General features: G+C 36.2%; 1 protein-coding gene across 6 annotated transcripts in view; it reads left to right on the top strand.

Moving 5' to 3' along the window:
• LOC105226995 (titin) overlaps window positions 1-24111 on the top strand; it is a 358359-nt gene that overhangs the window by 188672 nt on the left and 145576 nt on the right. For all 6 annotated transcript variants that reach the window (XM_049458988.1, XM_049458990.1, XM_049458989.1 and 3 more), the window contains one exon: window positions 19238-19993. In XM_049458988.1, the coding sequence (XP_049314945.1) occupies window positions 19238-19993 (756 nt within the window). The remainder of the gene's footprint in view (window positions 1-19237; window positions 19994-24111) is intronic.

Raw genomic sequence — 24111 nt, 5'->3', positions numbered from 1 at the left:
TTTTCTCAAAAACTGCGAGACTAGTTCCTTTTATATAAATGAGCAGGCTAAATCGCCACAGCACGTCTCGATTCCCGTTTTCCCTTGAATACATTTTTCTTCTTTACTACTGAAGGCTTAAAAACTGCTAGCGCCTTTTTCTATGGCAACAACATGACTTACTAACAGCAGTAAAATTTCCTGTGCTACATTCTTCATTCTCAAAAGTTCGAAAAATGGAAACGAAATATTCTAAGAGCCCAAAGGCCAGACCGTGAGAAAACAATAAAAAATAAGAATTACGAAAACAGGAATAGTTGCCAAGAGATATATTTTAGAAGGAAAATGTCAAGCTCACATTCTAGTTACTTTTACACAATAGGTGTTTCGATCTTGAATTTTTTTCTTTGAAGCCGACAATTAGCTTCAGCTTCACCATAACATAATCAAAAAAGCTTGAGCTTATGAGCTTTACATGTCTTTTCAACATGAATATATGTTTTTTATGAACTTTAGAAACGTTAAGCTGTCTGAGCTGGAATAATATATTTTTCGAAGTTTCCCCAAATAAGTAATGTAACAAACCGGCTTTAGGGTGACGGTTTTCTTGATAAATAATCGTATAGAGATTATTTTTCCTTAAAAAACACGAAATGTGGGAAATGTCCAACATGTGGACAAAAAAATTTCCAAGACACTGAAACTTATGCCAAGTACAATGAGTAAAAAATATTCTGGAATATATTTTACGTCACTTTCCAGTAGGCCAAGAGTCATAGCACAAGTCGCTTTGCTTTATTTATTTTAAGCCGCGATGAAACAAAATATACAAATTAAACGATATTAATCAAGTCTAACTTCAAGTTATCATTAACAAGAGTATAAAAAATTCGCAACAACACGGCAATATCAGGTTAATAGGCTACGTTAACCGGTATCACAGTATTATTTGAAAAAACTTTAGAAATATTGCAGATATTTTTCTCCTAGTGGAAGCAAATATATAGATAGACTTCTGTTTCGATCAAAATTGTTTAAGATAAGACTACTCCTCCTTGTCATAAAGCACATATATTTAAAATTTCATTCAGTGACGAAAAGCTCCAAAAAACGATCCCAAAGGAGCTTTAAAGCTTTAAAAATATTTTTGAAAAAGCTGACGTCCCACATTTGTTAAGTTTGCCCACCTCCCCAGCGCCATCTGTCTTTAATATTAATTATGATCTTTCCAGAAGAGCTTTCAACGCGTAAGCTCTCACAGATGCCGCCACAGTGCATAAAATGAGAATTTTCTAACTAGCAAAACAACAACAATGTATAAAATAATACACATATTCTCGCAGGTGTTTTTCGGATTCGTTAATTTTCGAAAGCTTTTACACGCAGGGGAAATTCATAAACACCTCATTTGCCTACATAGAGCGCCGTCGTTCGAAATTCATTTAGACGCCCACGAAATGTATATTTGTGTACGCTTTGTTTGCCGCTGGCACTTTGCCACCGAATACTTGGCAAAATCTTGCGAAACTATTATTTTATTATTTTGACAAGTTGAACTCTCGATTTACCACATACTTGCAGGCCAGGCGAGCAACTTGCGCCGGAAACGTTTTCATACGCGTTTTTCAATTGGCACAAAAAGAGATATACGTCCACTTCGCGACACGTGCCGTGAAAAATCAATTGTCAACGGGTATTTAGTGGCAACCCATTTATCATTACGAAACTACGAAAGTAAATTCCACAGAAATCTGGGTTCTTAACACCTCTTACTGTATGTATATACTGTTTATGCGAGTATGTGTGGCCATATACATAGGATTATTTGTTTTCAAACCACTTCAAAAGTATTGTCTGTGTGGTTTTAGGCGCTTTGACGTCGGTTTTCCTAACTTATGTTTAGTGTGGACTTTTTCTGAAAAAAAGATACTAAGAAAATAATTATAATAAAAAGGCTCACTCTTCGTAAGATTTTTGGATGTTGTGATATATTAAACATTTTTAAAATGCTTTTTGAGCTTTGAGGGATGGGTGCGACATCCTATTCTGCAAATGCAATCCTAAAAACATGTATCATTACGTTGCACAGTCTACTCGTGGCGGATTTTTCTTTGCTCACATACCGAAGAGCAATATGTGGATGTGAAGAGACCGCTGGAGAGGCGCAGTGAGAGTTTCACAGATGGAGCGAAGCTATGAGGGGGAGTTTTCTGTAAGCAGCACTTTCTCAGACTTAATTTTAGACTGCCAGACCACTGTAGAGTCTTTCAGGCAGAAGTGACTACAATTAAGGTGGCGATAGACGATATTGCTGCGAAGTGCAGCCTCTTTCAGAGAGGTAAACATTCACTTCGACAGGAGAGCGACTATACTTGCGGCGAACTCGCTAACTATGCGCTCAAGACTAGTCAAGCAGTGTATGAACTCATTGGAAATAGTATCAAGTTACTTCATCACCAGACGGTGCCTGGTCATAGCAGAAGCACTGGCAACTGAAAACCGATGATCTAGCCAGTGGACGCAGCTTTGACCCGCACACAACGAAATGCGACAGAGTTCAATCTCCATTACGTTCTGGCACTGAACCAATAGTTTTTGCAGGTGCTTAGCAGACGCTGATCGACTACACTCTCCTGTGCGACTGCAAGATCATACTGGCCAAATAAAGAGGGCAGAAAATCTTCAGAACTGCTTGCTCTTAGCGAAGTTCATCTCACTGTAATAGTAGGGTTCTTATTTTGGACCTTCTTCAACAGGCATTCAAGCGATAAGGCTAAACATCTTTGCTGTACGCAAATTTCCAAAGTTTTATGGAGGAGGGTGAGGGGGAAACATTCGAACACTTTCTCCTCCAATGTGCAGCTTTTGCAAGGTTGGGAATGGAACATCTCAGCAGTTCACGAGATATTGTCGAAACTGACATTAGCCGTTTCAACAAATGTGTGATATGTTCAAAGCGCTTTACTGATTTGCAAAGATCCTATTCCTTAGAGTCTTAGGTAACACAGAAGGCCGGCGTTCTAAGCTGTCCAAGTGAGATCCCTAAAAAGATCACCCGGTTTAGCCAACCAAAGTTAACATAAACACAAAGAACATTTGGAGTAATTTAAATAGGGTTAGATACGAAACTCGATCCATTTCATAATTGGATTACTGATGATGAAGAGTGGATCTCTTATGAGAAAGTCAAGCGAAAAAGGTTGTAGCCGAATAGCGGTAACTCAGCGCAAACGGTGGCTAAGCGATAATTGATGGTCAGGAATATCTTGGTCCAATTTTTTTGGGAATTGGTAGAGACTCAACTACTATGCGCTGCTCCCTTACGATCAAACTCTTCAAAATAACCTACGCTGTCAACAATTGGACCGTCTGAAAGATGAAAACCGCCAGAAGCGATCAGCTTGGGCCATTAGCAGAGAATTGTGTCCATCAGGACATCGCCAGACTTCACAAACTGACAGTGCCTCATCCGAAGTTCTGGGAGTTTAGTTAGGAGATTCTTAAACATTCAGTGCGGATCTTGCACTAAGTGATTCCTACTTATTCCTGTCTACGGAGTATGTTTTTGCTGGAGAAAGATTCGCCTCAATAGAAGCTTACGATAAAGGACGGTCCAAGTTGTTTGCCAAAAAGGAGTGACATTAGGAGATACTGAAACAGGTTATCGAAGAAAACGGTACATATTTAACCTAAATCGGGTCATTAGAACTATGCTTAATAAAACCTTCAACTTTACGCAAAAATAATGAATTTCCCTTAACTAAATCTGTATTTGGCCCCAACCAAACTTAGCCTTTCTTTAAATACTCGAACTAATTTTCACCGCTCTTTTAAAATCCAATAAAAAATATGCCATTCAAATCAAAATTTTCGGTGATTTTTAATCAGCCTTGACTCGTTCTACTCTAACGCCAACATCTATCGCCTTCATTTTGCAATAATTAACAATTTGCACTGACATCTGAAAAATCTTATTTTACAAATCGAAAATAATTACCGTTAGCCAATAACTCGACATGATTAACGCGTTTGTCGTTAGCCAAAAGATCCAATGCACTTGTCTACAAATGCTTATTGTAGGTCTAACTAAATATGAATATGCACAAACGACAATCTAGTAGTCACTACAACAACGGCATGAGCAATCGGCCAGAATCGGCGAACGGGCGCATTCGCTCATCATCACGTACGCTTAGTTGAAATCCTTGACATTGCTGACCATCGACGGATGTCATTCCACTTTGCGGTTTATTTTGATATTTTCCTTTTTGTCGGAGGTTGTTTAGATATTTTGCGTTGCACTGCAGACAGCAGGCAAAAACACACACACTCACATACATAGAAAGTTGCGAATGCATTTGTTTATTTGCGCACAGTGTAATTTTAGACATTTCAGCTACAACGAAATTTCGCAGCGCCTCAGTCTCAGGCAAAAGATATAAAGTCGAATTGTTTATCCGAATTTTATCTACAGGAAATTTTCGTGTTCGCGCTGCCTGCGTGAGACACTGGTCTTCATTGCTGACACACTTTTTTTTAAATTTAGCAGCGCCGCGTTGAACCTATGCCATCGAGCAGTAAACAAGAAAATTCACTTCGCATTACATTTGAAACTGAAATGGGCAGCCTAAATTAAATTGATTTATTTTTGTTTTTGTTTTCGTTTTTCTTTTTACATATTCTTTAAACAAATGTAATGTGACAAGTGCTTCGTGCGATAACTCATTTCAGCAAACATATGCGCTCGGTGCATTTCAGGGAAGCAGCGATATTTTCGCAAGAATTGCTTGCAGTGTTCGAATCGCCACTTATTTACTCGCTAATTTTTGGGTACTTCTTGTCAACAAATTTACATGTGGCAGCTGTAACAAAATTCGATTTCGATATAAAATCGTATGGAGAAGTGGCAATAAGGTCTGCTATTTTGTCATAATTTTTTTATACCAGTCAATTGCATTTATGCCAGTTGATTGTTCGATTCCCCACAAATTTTTAAAACGCGTAACTTAAAGACTACACTCGAGATTCGATGTGGTATATAACCTCATACAACACTTAGGTTCGGAAAAAACCAATTACAAAAAAAATCTTTCAAAATTACCCACATTAACTTAAATTAAGGAAAGTGCGTTAACTTTAACTGTACCGAAACTACTAAAATACCTTCAACAGGAGCATTTTTTAAAGCACAGAAGGGTATAAAAAGATCTTTTTCTTCAGTTTGATCGATCAGTTTATGTGTATGAGTAGCTAAATGATATAGTGACTATAGGACTAGTTCGCTAATATACAAACGAATACGGCTAAATCGAGTTAGCTCGTCTCGCTGTTCATTTTTATACATACATACATACATATATACTTTATAGGGTCACCGAAAGCTAATATACACTGTTCAGGGTATAAATATTGAAAATAAAAATTTTTTTTATTATTCTAAACATTTCAAAAAACATATTTTAATTTTCGCTACCATTCATAGCACAGATGATCCTTACGAATTATTACTAGTAAGTTGAACACCGGATCAAAAAGAAGTTCCATTAAATTTTTTGTGAAGAATAAAATTTCAGGTGTCTACACGTGCAGAATGTTAAAAATGGCTTTCCGTGGTAATTTTATGTCGCAAGCAAGTGTTTTTGTTTGATAAAAAATATTCAAAGACGATCGACAACGCGATGGACGAATCACGTCCAGGGCGGCCATCCACATCAACTGGTAATCATCACGTCAAAAAAATACATGAATAGGTACTTGATGATTTTCAATCGACTTTCAACAGTCAAAGACCTTATTGACATGAAACTATAGAAGATTATGCGTAGTCCTTCCGAAGGCGAGTTTTACCTAACAACTATCGGATATTGAAGTGGGTGGTTCTCCTCTGATTCTGATACAAATAACTCTTACACAAATATCATGATCAGTGGCTGTTGCAGATGGAAAGGAAATTGGAATAATGCGTCCCATTTCTAACACAAGATTATAACCCAAACCGCATTTCTCTTATGTTATTTATTATAGCATAAGTATATTACAAATACTATAAGGATTTGAGTTTTCAGAATTGAAATAGTATTCGGTTTTTTAATTAATTTTTGACAGCGTATTGTTATTTTTTCTTAGAGAAAAGTATGAAAAAGCCTCAAAACAAAGGTACAAAGCCTTCAAAGACGGTACAGAGATCGACCTCCTCAATGAACATATTAAAAAATGAAAGATATGGTGCTTGAAAATTGTCTGACCAGAGAGCTTAACATATCTCGCCAGTCTGATCGAATGATTTTGGTGGATGTTTTGGGTATTGAAAAAAAAAAATACGAAAACAGGTCTCTTTGGACTTACATACTTAATCGTGCAAATGTGGGGTCGACCTTCATGGAGAGCATTATAACTACCGATGAGACATGGGTTTATGAGTTTGACATGGAAACAAGACCAGAATCATCGGAATGGAACCCGTTTTAAGTCGAACGTAGATAAAAATACTGTCAAGTGGGCGGTGTGGGGATTAAGAATATATGTTTCAGAAATCATTTCACTATGCCTTAAAAATGAAGATGGTGTTTCTCTATGTTATTAGTTATTCCTTAAATAAAAAAAAAATTCATAATAAAATACTTAACTTCGACATTTTATTTTTTTACGGTCTGTTCAATCTGAAATAAACATGGAATGAAGTAGAACAAATGCAAAATTCAAAATTTCTTTGCAAACAAGAAAATTTTCGGTACACCTGAGAACTTTCAAAAGGAAATTCATACACACTCATCAACAAGTCGCGTCACACATAATTTCACAAAAATAATTTCAGAAAAAGATTAATATACATAATAAATGTACATTTGTACATATATACATATATGCCATTGAATTAAAAATTTTATTCGCAACATTTCTTCCAATGTTCCTGTGATTCTTCAACAAATTGTATGCAGCGCTCCATCGATCCCAGAGCTGGCATATGGAGATGTTTACTTTCTTAATATATTTATTTGTTTAATAATTATTTGAAATATTAAAAACTACACTTTAACATAAGTCATATGTGCACACAGAAATTAAGTGGAAATGTTGAATATTAAAAAAATAAACTAACTAAAACTATGTCTTAAGATGACCTTGTTGTGTATAGCACATATGTATGTACATATTTATGGGTGTGTCACTAAACTTACATACTATATATGTATCTATTCATATGAATGTACATGTGTATTATTTATAGGAATAATATTATATTTATATGTAAATATTAGGAATCACTGCAGCAAGAAATTTGTAATTTTTATTGATTTTTTTGAGGTTAGGATTTTCATGCATTAGTATTTGACAGATCACGTGGGATTTCAGACATGGTGTCAAAGAGAAAGATGCTCAGTATGCTTTGACATTTCATCATGAATAGACTTACTAACGAGCAACGCTTGCAAATCATTGAATTTTATTACCAAAATCATGTTCGTTCGAAATGTGAAAATCCGCTTTTTTATCGACAAATTTTGTTCAGCGATGAGGCTCACTGGTTGAATGGCTACGTAAATAAGCAAATTGCCGCATTTGGGGTGAAGAGCAACCAGAAGCCGTTCAAGAACTGCCACATCCCGAAAAATGCACTGTTTTGGTGTGGTTTGTACGCTGGTGGAATCATTGGACCGTATTTTTTCAAAGATGCTGTTGGACGCAACGTTACGGTGAATGGCGATCGCTATCGTTCTCATGCTAACAAACTTTTTGTTGCCAAAAATGGAAGAACTGAACTTGGTTGACATGTGGTTTCAACAAGATGCGCTACATGCCACACAGCTCGCGATTCTATGGCCATTTTGAGGGAAAACTTCGGACAACAATTCATCTCAAGAAATGGACCCGTAAGTTGGCCACCAAGATCATGCGATTTAACGCCTTTAGACTATTTTTTGTGGGGCTACGTCAAGTCTAAAGTCTACAGAAATAAGCCAGCAACTATTCCAGCTTTGGAAGACAACATTTCCGAAGAAATTCGGGCTATTCCGGCCGAAATGCTCGAAAAAGTTGCCTAAAATTGGACTTTCCGAATGGACCACCTAAGACGCAGCCGCGGTCAACATTTAATGAAATTATCTTCAAAAAGTAAATGTCATGAACCAATCTAACGTTTCAAATAAAGAACCGATGAGATTTTGCAAATTTTATGCGTTTTTTTTTTTAAAAAAATTATCAAGCTCTTAAAAAATCACCCTTTACTATGATTTGGGCATTTGATCAAATTTGAACCGGACTGACACAAGAAAAAACTACATTTTCACGCCTTCAAAATTCTCTAGCATGGCAACTTGACTGAATAATGACCTTCAAACACAATGTGTTCCGAGAGATGTGATGGATGAAAAAGAAAAGGAATAGATATGGTCTTATGACAGCATCTAAACAGCTTTACATGGTTTCAGATTAGGACTCCGACAGGAATCAGCGAAAACCGTCATTAAAATTCATTATACTCGTATGTACATAGGACTAGATATCTATCTAGATAGCAAAATTGATGCTCTACACAGCGACCTACAGTCTCTTGTTTTCTCCCCTGTATGACATGAGGGCACAAAGCTCCAGCATCCTAAACAATTCCAGGAGCCTGCTGGGCGCGACTGACGTGATGTGATCCCTGTCCACGTAGATGAAACCTAGGACCTTGAGCTTGCTTCTGCATGTTTCTGGGCAATCCAGAATCAGGTGTTCTTGAGCTTCCTGTTTCATGTCGCAGAACCGGCAGTTTGCGCAAGAAACCATGCCCATATTGGAAAAGTGCTTCCTGAGCCTGCAGTGCTCTGTTTAAAGTGCGTCAATAAGGCGAAATTTGTCTCGGGGGAGGTTGATTATTGTATCCTCCCAGAGATAGCTCGGTATATATAATACATGGCGCATTCCAGCTGCCTGCTGCCAATAGTATATGGAAGTTGGAGTAATTTGTAGATCAATTTCCAACATTAATTCTCACTAATTTTTGCTAAGAATCCTTTCATATTGACCGATATATACGGTATAAAGTCAGCCGGAAATTTGCGTAAAATAAAATATGAGGTATTCACCGTGTGTGCCAGAAATACTTGGGCAACCTTACATACTAAATTTGGTTACAAACTGATCTGCTAATTCCTAAGATTAATGATTTCACACAAAGGAAGCCTCAACCGACAACGCTCATTGTCCAATTTTAAACCTGCTCCTACAAAGCCTATCCCTACCATTCTGGTTGTGATATTTAACGCTTGTGGCGCATTTATTCAGTGACTCATTTACTCTCTAGCAACATGTTGCGGGAGTATAAAAATCGATCATTGGAAGTAAACTCAGCGTTTTAGGTGTGGCGACCATTCGCTTATCGATTCGGATCATTTTTTCGTGGCACCTAAAGCTATTGGATTTGAGTGCTTCACGTAAAATGAACACGTGCGACTGGTAACGTCGTGCTGGCGTGGAAAGTTATTGAGAGAAAAGAACTACGAACAAGAGTAAAGTAAAACAATTTTCGCCGAAAGGCTCCTACACCACATTCGTTATTCAAGAAGTCACTTGCGTCTATGTTAGAACCAAAATATCTTTTGTATGCGCTGTTGGGTTTGAAATAAAAATAATCATACGATAAGGTATTACTTTTTTGGACCGAGTACTATCAGTAAAAAAATCGCTCGGGATCTTCGAAGCGATGGACTTAAATTCGCTGAAGCGGTTACAAGAGAATCAAAATTTAGACGCCGTTCTTGCGTTGTTCTTGTTCACAATACAATCTTAAAAACAAAAGATTCGTCATCAAGCGCAACATGTAATGGATTCACCTGTTTACTGTACCGTATTCTAAAACACTTCAATAATATTCTAGAAATGCCACCACTCAAAGTAAGATTGTCAAAAACATATATTTTGTATATTTGTAAATACTGATGTTCACTAAATACTTTAGTAGAGATTGACTCACCTAAGCGCGGTGAGGTAAAAGTAAAGCAACAAATGCAAATTAAAATTATTTTTTCTAACATTGTTGTTGTGATTTTATCTAAATTAATTAGCCAAATGCTAAAATTATCGAATGAACTCATTTGAGTGGCAGCCAATTGGTGCCCACTTCAGAGTCATCGAGTCCAAATGCTACAAACCATGAAATTTTTTTGTTTCGATTTCACCACTAAAGTGAATATACATATGTATGTATTTCTCGATGTACATTTATATATGTACAAATGTATGTATGTATGTATATAACTAGATACTTATATGCATATGTTGTTTTACTCAAAAATGTATATTTTTAATGGACACAATAGAAAACACTTCAAGAAACCTAGAAACATACCATAGAGGCAGATATATATATTTGTATGTATACAAATATATGTATATGTGTGTCTAACAATTGGTGGGTGTCAAATAGATGAGACACAGTTTGCTGTAGCCTCCTTCGTTCTCGAATGCTAATGTTTTGTTTTGCCAAGTCGAACAGCGATATATGTATGTTGTCTGTCTATATATATAATATATGAACATTGACATGTATTTTTTATGGGTTTTCACCAACTGAGATGGATAAAGACATAAACAGCATAGAATATACAACATTTTAGAACTTTTTTTTATGTATGTCGATCCACCCCAAAAGTAAGTGGCAATGAGTGTGTATAAAATTCCAAATTTTATGTCCAAAAATTGTTCTGTAAATTTTGTGGGTATATACATTAGAGGCGGGTCGATTTTTTCTTCTATAAAGTCGAGTATGCGCGAAGTATCCTCCGGTTTATCCTAAGCAACTTTGCTTAAGTGGCTATGAGTCTAAACTAGGCTTCGAGCCACCGATTTTTGAGGCGAAGTTTAGAGAATCTGAGTAACCGGTTGTGTGGGAGTTGTGTGATATAGCTGTCCTATCTGACTGATACCGGCGTTGATCAACATAATATCAAAACGCACCTACTTCTTTAATGATGAAAATGCACCTAATATAGCCGAAAATTTTCATTAAAGCCTTCATAATCTGGAACTTGATTTTAAAAAAACTCCTTCACAAAAGAATTTTAGTTTTTTCAAAGATGGCAACTATGTTTCATTTATAATAAAATCCGATTAAAAATTTTTTCAGCAGAAAATTCATTCAGAAATGTCTCTCTATGTGGAATTTTGATTTGAAGCGAATACATTTTCATTTAACATATTAGAAGATGGCAACTCTGTTAAAAAATTTCTCGGGCCCAATTGAAAATTTTTGGAGTAGAAAATTTTCATAACTGCATCTCCATGTTGGATATTGATTTGAAATTAATGATTTTTGGTTTAACATTTTGGTTAGATGGCAACTCTGCTAAACAATTTCTCGGGTCTAAACTTAAATAAACACCTTAATGTTATTGCATTTGATCTGATCTGGAAAAGGAACTTCATAAATTAAATTTATTTTCCACGAAGGTGGCAACTCTATTTTCATGACAACTCGTTAAAAACTTACTCGAGCTCTATTCAAAATTTTTGCAGTAGAAATTTTTCATAAATACCCTTTATATTGAATTTTAATAGTTTTTAAATTAACATTATCCGAAGGTGGCAACTCTGTTAAAAAATTTCTCGAGCCTAAACTTTGATACACACCTTAATGTTGTTATATTTGATCCTGAAAAGCAACTTAATAATTTAAATATATTTTCTACGAAGGTGGCAACTCTATTTTGAAAATTTTTGGATATGCATTTATATTTTATAATAATATGTATGTACATACAAATATATTCCTAAAATAACTGCAACATAATAACTGCACTTTTAGTTACAAATTACGACTTTTTCAGACAGGTGGCAACACCAAAAATATAAAATTTTCTTATTAATGGTATTTTATATACTATTTATGAAAAAAAAAAATTTTAAATTTCAATTATTAAAAATATTTATATTATAACTGTAATATTTGTCGCCAGCCAGACGCTGAATTTTTGCGCTCTTTCATATTACAAAAACTAAAATTTGCCATGTGTTCGTTAATAATTTTAATTTACTTTTATTATCCTTCACTTTACACTTATTTAATGGCATATTAAATTAAAATTATGCCCAACAGATTTTAAATTTCAACCCACAGATTTGTAAGAGGAAATGGCGATCTTGAAGCGTATATCGGCGTTAAAAGTAGGCTGACAAAAATTACGCCCCAAAAAGTTGTGAAATCGAAATTGTTAAGTGAAAAAAGCAAATTGTTTGCAATATTTTTCGAATTTCTTTTATAATCACTTTTGAAAGTGTGCAAAAACTGCTTTGACATCCATAAATATTTATATACGCCACATTGTATGTGGGTCTATGTATTAGTACAATATAAGTATGCCATAAGCCACCCGTTGGTACGCAGCGGTGCGCCTTTGCGGGTGCTTGGCAGTGAAAACGATTTATCACAATAACAACCTTGCCACAAATAACATAAAAATTTCGATAAATATTTATACCTACATATGTATGTATTATATTTGCACACTTAGTAGCTATGTGTCTATATGTATGAACTTTTGCGCGTACATTTCATTGCGAAAACGGCAGGATTTTCTCAAATGACGCAGATTTTTCAATACCTTCACGCGCTACTTGATTTGAGCCACATTTTTGAAATTCTTCTTCTCAGTGCTTTTTGAATGTAAAAACACATTTTATTTGCTTAAATATTGGTTTGAAATAAACAGTGTAGTAATTCGTGAATGGTCCATTTACCTAGATCATAAATGATTGTATACTCGTACAATCTGATAGTGTTCCAATAACCTGATGAGAGTCGAATATGTTTTGTAGGAACCCTATGAGAACTTATTATGATTTTACTCTTCAATAGGTAATCCTGAAATATTGAAGATATTGGCAAAAAAGAGACCATAAAAGTTGTGTCTCCAATACACCAGAGATGCCTTCTCAATTTTCTTTACTATTAAGCATAACCTTTCAATTAACTTATAAATAAAAAATTCGAAATAGCGATTCCAGGGTTTTGATTTAGAAATGAAGAGATCCCTCATAATTACTATGTTGTTCAATAAGTTTTGTCGTTTGATAAGAAAAACACAATTTTATGATTCAAAAAACACTCTAATATTCGGTATAATCTCCTTGAACATTAATACACTTGCTCCAACGATCTTCCAATCTGCGGATCCCATGCAAAATACGCTTCAACAGACCTCTCGCTTCAATGACCTCTTCATTTGATGGAAAACGCTTACCACGCATAAATTTTTTGAGTTCTGAAAACAAATGGAAGTCGCTTGGGGGCCATATCTGGTATGTACGGTGGATGCTCCAACAATTCGAACTTTAATTCATGGATTTTAGATTTTACATCCCTCCCAATACCATAGCTTACGTTCAAGACTTTTCTATGATTTCTATGATTCGGTCTGAATCATTCATCATTTTTGAATTTGGTTTGACAGTTTTTAAATGGACCAAATCGAGTCAAATTTATTCAGATGATATTGATAAAAGATTGTTGTAAAAGATACATAATCCTTGTTAGGATGGTAAGGATTAGATAATTTGTCGTCGACGCCATTCAACGGTATACCAGGAAAGGTACTGTTTCGACGGGGTCGGGCCAAAGGAAGAAGGGTGTCAGGATGAGTAGGGCATGCAAAGAGATGGCTATTGTCATAGGGTATATTCTAGATAAGTAGAAGTTTAACCTGCTCAGTATCCATAACGAAGCTGTGCAAGGGTAACTCTAGTTTCTAGCGCCAACTCAAGTACGTCATTCACTGAGAGGGAGTCGGTAATTGCTTGATGGAGGTTTTGTTTGATATCGTCAACGTAGTTGAAGAATAACCTCTTGATGCTCCTGGGAGGCGGTTCCGCTCCAAGCAAGTGACTACAGAGAGAAGAGAAGTTAATTATGCTCGTTAACTGAGAGTGTATGGCTTCACTATGCAGGTGTTCGATGGAAGACCACAAGCGGCATCCTGTCGTGGCTTCCCTAGTACTTATACTTGGTTGCTATTAGCCCTTAGGCATTATTTAACAATGCATTTATAGCGAAGGTAGTGAGAAATCCTTGTCTTTCCCTCATTATCTTCGCTTTCTAAGTAATAATTGGTTAAAACAAATAGAGTTATTTCTTAAACCACTTGAATTAAATTGTATTTGTACTATGGAGCTATAGATTTTTCTCTGAATTTTCGAGGGTTTCAAATTTCCGTTCCCACCCATCTTAACATACCCCACTTAGTGCGAGTATATAATTGTACTGAGTTGATTCAACAATATCAAAAATTTAAGTTAAATTCCTCTCAGCGACGAAGGAACCAGATTTCTCAGCATTGTCCCACTGAAATCCCGACAACACGGGTTTCACGACACCAAATCGTACTAAGTAGTTACTTGCTGCGTACACAAATTGCTCGCACAATAAAATACATTTCTTTAATGACAATTTTTATTTTAGAACGCCCGATATGCCGCAGCTACAAGATCGCGGTACGCAAAGAAAGCACTTAGCCAAACATTTTTTGTTTTTATTTACACGTATTTATTTATGAATAACAATAGAATTCGGTTTAAAAAATATATTTTAGTCTTTATTTCGAAATTTCAGTGTCAAAATGTCAGTTTTACACACTTGTTAACAAAAAATGCTTTTAATTACGCTCTTGTGCAATTATATATACGTAGATGTACCGTTATGCTGGCGCTTTTAAAATTAAATAAACAATTTAAAATGTATTTCATTATTTAAAAAGTACCGTGGTGCTTTCATGTTCTGCACAAACAGGCAATTTAATTTTTCGTTTCACACTTTCAAGCGATTTGCTAAATATTTGCGTAAGACACAGGGTTGATTGTGCCAGATAGGCAGGATACATTAAACACAAAATAAACAAGCCAATTAATTTTGATCTTTGCCACTTTAATAAGATAAGCAGAGTAAAAGATTTTCGCAAATAATTGTCGAGTGGTATAGTATGGTATGAAGCTATAAAAAATTTTTTTATGATAACATTCTGTGCTAAAAAAAATATATATTTTTAATGATACCAAAACATCGAAATTTATATAAGGGAATTCTTTTAATAATCCGAAACATTTTATAAATAGTTAACAAAGTAGATTTTTAAAATATTCAAATAAATATATAGCGTTAAGAACTGAACTTATTTTTATCAACCAAAGGTTAGGTTAGGTTAGTCTGGTAGGCCAATGACGCATAGACCAGTTGTGGTCCTTAGCGATACCAAATGGAGTTCAGTTACTAGGTCCATGAGAAGTACTCAACCTTTAAGATGTCTTCGGTTGACAATCTCAATCTCAGTACTTCCTTCAGTGTATCATACCCTGGGGACCCCAGATGCTTACAGCGTAGTGCTGCCTATGCGGGACAAGTGCACAACAGATGACCCATTGCATCCCTGGTGCTTTTCCCTAGACATTTCCTGCAGTCTTCTCGATCTGTTGTCTCATTCTGCAGGCTTGTGTCGCCGACAGACAGTGGCAGTATCCCGATCATAGTCCTATAGTTCTTTCTATCGACTGCCAATAGGTGTTTTGTGTACTTCCGATCTACCGATTCGCACATGACTTTTGCAGTTTTGCGCCCAGATACCTCGTTTTATCGGGTTTTAATTTTCTTTACCATGCTTCTGTCTAGATCGTCGTAGAGACAATGCAATTTAGTTAACTAGAAATATTTTAGAAGCGATCAATGCAATTCTAAACATGAATAGCTTCACGCCGAAGCAAATGTGCTGGAAAATGTCGGCTTAGCTCTGGTTAGGTTCGGTGGCTAATGGGAATATGACTAAAACTGCTATACTTAAGGAGTATATACCTTTGGGAAGCCACAATATAGAATTCCAGCAATTTAAGTATCGGCAAAGCGCCTTGATTAAAATACAAATCTGCGGAGGCATTTCATTTCAATACCATCAACCCAACAGAATGCCGGAAAGTGTGAGCACCCAAGTGTTAAAGCCTTGATTACGCAAAGAGATGCTTCTAACTCGTCTTCTTCCAAACAGCTTCAATAACTAGTGTCCGGTAAGATCCTCCATCTTACCGCGTGGAAGCCAGTAAGCCAATGACCATTTGGAATACCTACAACTAGAGAAAGGCTAGCCTTACCTAAGTTGAAAAGCTCAGAAACGCGAAAAACTAGAGTTCTCTTGCGATCTACATTAGACCAAAGAACTAATTTTAGCTCAGCTCAGGGAAAACTCCCACGAAGCTTATCTATTCAATAGTAGAATGTACAAAAAGTGCAGAGCACCGACCCATTCTCATTCTACTGATTGTGGGGTTACGGAGCCTTTAATAATAATAATAATATTCACTAAGTGACTCGATCCGTTGTTATCGGGGTTATGTTTCCGTTAACTAGCCTTGAACGCAGAGTTAGTGAGCTTAAGACTAACATCGTCACACTGGCCCCAGGATGAATAGTGACTCTCCTGAAGGAGGCTCCACTCTGGATCAGGAAATAGTAGTTGAATTGATTAGCGAGATATTTTGTAAGATATTTATCAAAATGAAATGACATTGATAGCAAGATTTAACTTCCCTGATTTCTCAGTGCGAACTCAAAAAATAACATCGATGTAAACTATTGACGAACTCAAGCCAAGCGTTCGACCCGAACACTTTACCCACCGAAACCTTCAATAAAATAAAGCAAACTCAACAATTTTTTTAGACCTCCAAATGAAAATTCCTTCGAAAAATATGTATATACTTATACGTATATATGTACATATGTTTATGTAATTTTAATATGCTATGCATAAACACTTGAAAATATGGTTTTGAAATATTTCCGATCAGAAATATTGATTTCTTGGCACCTTTTATTTATTTTTTTTCACTTTTTTCTCAACAAAATCGCTTCATGCAAAATCGAAAATCTTTACGTTGTTTCGGCATAAACAATTTATAAATAGTTGGAATTTGTTTTATTTTTTATTTCGGGCTGTCGATTGTATACATAATTAAAAGTGAAAGAATTTCAAGAGAATTTATTTCGAAGAAGTGTTCAATGGAACATACATACATACTATACAATAATAAACTATAAACCAAAGTATTTTAATTAATGAAAGCGCATTTCTGTAAGGCGATCAAAAATGTTTAATGACAGCTGAACTGAATTTTTGAAAGATATAGAATTATATGTAAAATTTTCGAAAATAAATAATTAATTAATTAATGAATATTACAAACCATATACATGGTTGCATATAAATATTTCTACAAATAACAAAAAAAGAGGGTATTTAGACGTTTCACAATCAAATCATTACTTCCTTATTATATTTTTTGGTTTAAGATAGGATATTAGACGATAGTAAGAAACTGTAATGATTTGTAAGGAGCTCGTTGTTTTACAAAGTTGTTTTAAAATATGAACATCTTTAGGTTTCTAAAGTAGTATAAAACAAGATTAAAGCGTAGCTTACTCCAGTTTCTTTAAAAGTCAATATTTTTCCTAAGAATTGCTTAGGTTATGTTATACATCGAATTTACAAATTGAATCAGATATGGTTGAGTAATGCCATTAGCTCACAAAAAGTTGAGGGCTCAATAAGCAGTACAGTGTATCACGGTTGGTTTTCAACAATTTTCAAAAGCAGGTTCAGGTATAGAGCTAAGTCGAAGTAAGGTGGAGTGACCACCTCTGAAAAACCCATACCCTCTCTGCTATGCCCGTAGGCTGGAGTTCAAAAGGTAGCGACGTAGATTGGAAACATCCTATCGGTTTCGCATTTTGATAGATACTGATTAACGGTCTCGTAAAGCCCATTACCAGGTACATGGGTTGACTTGCCAAATTTTGATAACCGCATAAAAACTTATGCCGAAACTACAAGTGCTGCTCTACTAACTTAATTTTGAGCCAAAAACTGAGCTCAACTTAAAATAATAGCGTTATGAGCATTATAAAGTGCCGCCTATAAAAATAAAACTCGTCGTTTTATCAAGTTCTTTTATATACTTCGATCGCCTCTGCCGAATGCGGAGGATGTCGTGAAATTAATATCTGATCAAATTTGACCCGGACTGACAAAACTAAACTATCACGTTCACGATAGGCACCTAAGACAATAAAAGCATGTCAACACTAAATTAAATTTTCCATATAATTTTTACAAGCTCCGATCTTCGGTTTCTGCTCATTTTTCGAGCGCCATTCGTGGGTTGATGGACAGTTTCATGAATTCCTGTCTCGTCACCAGTTATTATATGTTTCATAAATGTAGCTTTCTCAGCTATGTTGGCAATCATCTCTTTTGTGACCTCTACTGAATGTCCTTTTTGTCACGACTCTCGCATGGAAACGCTCCATACACAAAACATTAATCAAAATATGCGGTGTCGATCCATAACAGATGTTGAGATCGTCTCATTTCTCTCTAATACCACCACTATTAATCGTGGTAGATGGACAACTCGCATAAGTCAACTATTCGATGCCTTCAAGATCTTCTCGGATTAATCTAACGACCTCTCATTGGAGCTCTAAAGGAAAATATCTGATTTTTCTTAGAAGATTTAGTTTGCTTAAAATCTGAGTAGTTTAAATTAGCTTTTTGCCTTTCCAGAGACTAGAACTATAGCTACAAGAGAGGGTACTGTCTACTCAACTTATTTGATTAGACTATTATTTTTTATAGTCGTCCCTAAGATTATATACCAGTATTTTGAGAAAAATACGAAAATCCGAAAACCTATGTTTTTTCTGCTAATCTATTTTTAAAATTTTGGACTCTAAACAGTTAAGGAACTGTAATATAATACTCATCTCAAATTGAAAAAAAAATTAATAAAATTAAAAATCCCACGTCGATATTTCGCTTTAAAGTTATATAAATTTAAGCGAAAAATAAATTTTAGACTCGAAATAAATGTTCATTATCTGAGGCAATCGCCGAAAAATACTAAAATTCTTCCTGAAATCATTAAATACCAAAAGCAATGTGTTAATCTCCTTTGCGCGCGCCAAAAATACTTTGCAGACACTAAATTAGCGTTTGGATTTGCGATTTACTTATAATGTATTAAATTTTAATTGCGAATAATTTGCGTATAATTCGCAACAGACCACTTGCTTATTAATCTATAATACAGACTACGGCTGCAAGCACTTGCGAAGGCACTAAATTAGACAAATTGGCGAATTTCGCACGCGGAAATGCCAAAACACAAGATATTTTCATTTAAATAACGCTAATTGCAATTGGATTAATAACGTTTCTTTGTATTACAATGTTTGCACTTGCAGATCAGGGCACACAAACCGATACGCTGCTAATTACCGAGGAGACGACAACCGAGCGCGAGCAAAACAGGCAGGCGCGCGGCAAGAGCGAGTGCAGTGAAGATGGCGCTCGCAGCGCAAACGAACACTCGCCGTCACCGCAACGTGAGATACTACACAAAATTCACAAATCCGCCTCTTTTTCCTCATCTTCCGGCAACTCATTGGGCGGCTCCTCACCGCTCGGCTCAGCCACCTCCACCACATCGCTACACTACTCGCCAATACGTCCAGCTGCGCGTACACTCAAGAGTGACTCCATCAGCACTTATCAAAAGTGGGAAAGTACCGTTGAGTCCATCAGTTATGTGTCGCGTAAGACGGTAGCCATTTCCGATTATGGCTCGGATGTGGAAAGGCCTAGATCCAACTCGGTTTCAGTCAATTCACAAACGACACAATCGCGTTCGTCAACCACAACACCCGTGCCGGGACCGGTACCGGCGGCCAGGAATACCACTTCGACCACTGCCACGCCGTCAGCCAGCAACGCAGCTATGTTTAGTAGCACCAGCACGACGAGCAGTGGCATCGATAGCAGCAGTTGTGGCTTGGGCACCACCTACAAAGCCACCACGACTACCAGCAGCAGCAGCAGCAGTAGCAACACTTCGTGCAGTCGCATCAATGGCAATGGGGGGTTGTTGGGTCATGCAGCTTCGCCCACATCAAAGCTGCATACGTTTTCTAACGGTTCGCCGCTGTCAGTCAAACAGACAGGTAGGTAAATAATGATTCCTTGGCTTCTGGATCATATTTATTTACTCATGTCCACATGCATCCAGTGTGTGGGTCTTTATTATTGTCCTCGGTATATGCTCGCCTCTACATGTGTGAAACATCATTTCTTTAATTTTTATTATTTCTGTGTGCTTGTGTGGCGTACTTAGTTGCACATCTGCATATTTACTCTTCGCATTCCATTTCATATCCGCATTCGTTCGTAAATATCTCTATATTCATTGTGTGTTTCATCTGTGTTCACAAGTGACTTGAAGGTTTAAGGCATCATTCGTACATTTTTCGACAGTCATCAATGTATTTTTGTATATAAACTTATTTGTTCGCTAATTTTCAAACTTATTCATTATTGTATATTATGTTTTCTGATTATTTTTCATTTTAATTGTGATTGCTCGTCATATACATATTTGTACATTTTCGGTCATAGATTGTATAGAGCCTCTCGTTGACCCTTAAGAAATTTTGATATTATTTATAAAAACGACGTTTAAAAAGTTTTACGTAGATCTAAAAATAAAGTTTCCGAAGAAGTTGAAATAGCTTGTATTACAAGCTTTCTAAAAACATTCGAGAATCTTTAACTGAATTTTGAAATAGAGTTAATGTCTCTCGAGAAGTTAATTTACGATTAAATGGATTTGGATGCCCATCCGTAGAAAAAATGTAGAAAATTGCAAAGCCGACGGGCTGTGTGACTAGCTGCAGAACGGAAACGTGTAGGAACTGCACTGAATTCTTGCGGTACACTACTGAACGGGTGGGTTTCAAGCGAGCTCAGCAAGCGCTGAGCAATACTATCAACTATGCAATCGCCAAGTCCGTCTTGCCCCGTTTCAATCGCAGAAGATCTAGTAAGCGCCCCGCTCTCGGATCTCAAACTTTTAGACATTCAGACATTTCAAATAGCGGAAATAGAATATAATCTCGTTGCAGCTTGGTTAAGGGTTCAAGGCGCTTTGCCGAGAGCTAAATATGAAGAGTTCTTTTACCGCTTATCGAATAAAGTAAAATTAATCAGAGAACAAATAACTATACCAACAAAATGTACAAGCAAGATTTTCTGACATAGGCAACTTCAAATGAATACTTATTACAAGGGTATTTCATGATTATTTTGAAAAAGCCATGAAGGTTAGAAAAGTGAATCTTAAAATGCTCTCAGTTTTGCATTGACATTTCCTGTTTGTTTGAAAGAAGTTGCTTTTAAAAATGTTTCAAGATCTAGCCAAAGGCAAAATCACTATGAACATCTTCTATGATACAGCTTCTGTGATGAAGTTCTTCATGAATTTTCATCCAAAATATATGCAATAATCTCAAAGAAGACTAGACAGTGCACTAAATTTGTACAATAAGTTAGAAGAGTACCTGATCTGAGTAAACAATTAGTTGGTCGCACGGTATTGAGGCATTTATTTGTCTACCAATAACATAAATTTATGGGAAAAATGCAATTTAAAGGTACTCAAGTTACCTTTACAACACACTGTGACAAATAATTACCCGCAAATAGTAAATTAAACGCAAAAGATTTAATTACTCATTAATATTTATTTTGTCGCCTTCAAGGTCCTTCCAATCCTCAAAACACTTTTCACAGGCACTTTTTGGAATTGCCTTTCAGCTCCTTCAGCGAATTTTGTTGTATCTCTTCGATCGACTGAAAACGCTTTCCACGCAGCGACAATTTTAGTTTGGGGAACAAGAGAAAATCATACAAAACCAAATCTGGTTTAAATCGATGGTTGATCGATGGTATTCATTGAGTTTTTGGCTTTGAATTCGGTCACAATCTTGGCTAGATGCGATTGTGCATTATCATCGAATAAAATCCATGAACTGTTCTACCACAATTCCGACCGTTTTCGACTGATATTCTCACGCAAACGTCTCATCCATCCAAGTAGAACTCCTTATTGACCGTTTGTCCCTCCGGAACTAATTGATGATGCACCAAACAACGAAGATCGAAAAAACAATGAGCATCACTTTGATTTTTGAGCGACTATGGCGTGATTTTTTTGGTTTCGGCTCGTTTTTCCTTTCTATTTCGATTATTGTTGACTTGTTTGCATATCAATTTCATAAACCCATGTCTCATTGGCAGTTATAATGCGCTATTTTTATGGTACTCCTTTTCATTTAATACCCAAAATATCTACCAATATCATTCGAATGTGCTCGCGAGAGATCTCGAGTTCACTTGCCATCTCTTTAACACATTCCAGACGATTTTTAAGCACCATATCCGTCATTTTTTAATATCTTCATCAGTTTAAAAGGTCGGGTATGTCTTTAATGATCTCTCGACTATCCTTGAAGGCTTTGTACCAATCGCAGGCTTGTGTTTTTGATAAAAGCGAATCACCGCCTTTTCCAGTATTCGCATCAATTCCGCACACGAAATTTGGTTAGAAAAACAAAATTTGAAACGAATTCTTTGTTCGATATTTTTATACATTGTAAAATTCACAACGTATTACTGAGTTCCATCTCCAGATTCAATAATCCGGCACATAAAAAGCAATATGGTATATGTAAGTTCGAAACTTTTGAGAACTGCCAAAGGTAATGTAATTATTTTGACAAGTTCTACATGACCAACATAAGATAGATGTATCATAAGCCATTTACAGCATCCCTAAATACCACATTACGCGCTGTACGGCCACCAAACGCGCACAATGCCACAAACCCATGTAAAGTCACTAAATACAGCAGTTCGCAGTAGAGTTCCCGTCACGATCAAAACAGAAAACACAAAAATTCTTGCGACAGATCCAGAGCAAACCAAAGCGTAAAATAAAACAAAGAAAATCAGAAACTGCCGAAACCTGCAATAAAGTATTTTCGAACCACACGCACAGCACAGACGATCGCACAAGTGTGCATGGAGGCATACGCAGCCTCCGGGGCCGAACTTCATTCGGCGCGACAATTAAGCGCATACATATGCATGAACATGAACATACACACACGCACGCACGAATACGTGTGGGTAATCAGTCGGTAATCGTCAAGTCGCAACGGTATTTCTAGATGATGTATCTGTATGTATGTATGTATATATGTATTTATGTATACAAGTGTGTGCATTACTCCATATGGGCACAATGCCGGTCGGCGCTCTGCTTTTGTCTGTCTGTGGGGCACTGTGGCAACTTCTTGAAATATCCAATCTCATTCACACCAAATAAACACACATTCATACATACACACATATGTGTTGCTATGCGTTACATAGCGTGAGAGTGTGTGCGTTTATTTGTAAGCGATGTTGGAGTTTAATGTAGCAGTAAAAATTGCAAATTAATTTCATTGTGTGTAAAATGTAATTCGATAGCACTTTCGAATGTAACGAACAAAAAAATGAAAAAATAAAAAAAAATAAAATTAATTTTGTATTGCGAAAGGCATCTCGATCACATCATACGAGTTGAAACACATCATTATGCATTAATGTTTGCTCACAATGTACATATGTATGTACATACATGTGAATGGATTATGCATTTCTTCAAAAACAGACATACACAAACACAAGCAAACATAAGTATGTATGTAATATTATTCCAGACTTATTGCATCTGAATCGTGCCCCATGTGGTTTTGTGGTAATTTCTTCTTCGACTTCTTATGCTGCAATTTTATTACATACATGTGTATGTTTGTAAAAATAATAAGTAGATACTATATGACCTGAACGTCGCTTGTGCGTTTTGGTGAATCACTCGTGGTCTCTTGGTTGGCATCGCCGTATAAAAGTTGGGTTTATAAATAAGGAAATGTTCGAAAAATCTGTAACCTAATATCGACTTTTTTCAATCCATCAGCATTTTTTTCTATACACACTTGAACTTTCCTAACACGAATCACCGTAATCCACAAACGAACTTCGAGTTAGAGAGATATCGAATTAGTGATGGAAATTTTACTTCTATTGTCAATTCAAGAGTTCAAACTTCGAGTTACAGAAGTTCAATAGTATTTTAATTATATCTAGATACTTAGTATACTACTAGATAGCTAAGCTTAGTGGAAGCTTGGAAGCGCCGGGCCAACATCGGTACATGTGCTGTCGCAGGCTTTTTAAC

The sequence above is a fragment of the Bactrocera dorsalis genome, chromosome 5 (assembly GCF_023373825.1).
Source record: "Bactrocera dorsalis isolate Fly_Bdor chromosome 5, ASM2337382v1, whole genome shotgun sequence".
NCBI classification, from domain to species: Eukaryota; Metazoa; Arthropoda; class Insecta; order Diptera; family Tephritidae; genus Bactrocera; species Bactrocera dorsalis.
Note: the sequence above shows the minus strand (reverse complement) of the source record. Positions and strands in the feature narration are given on the sequence as shown.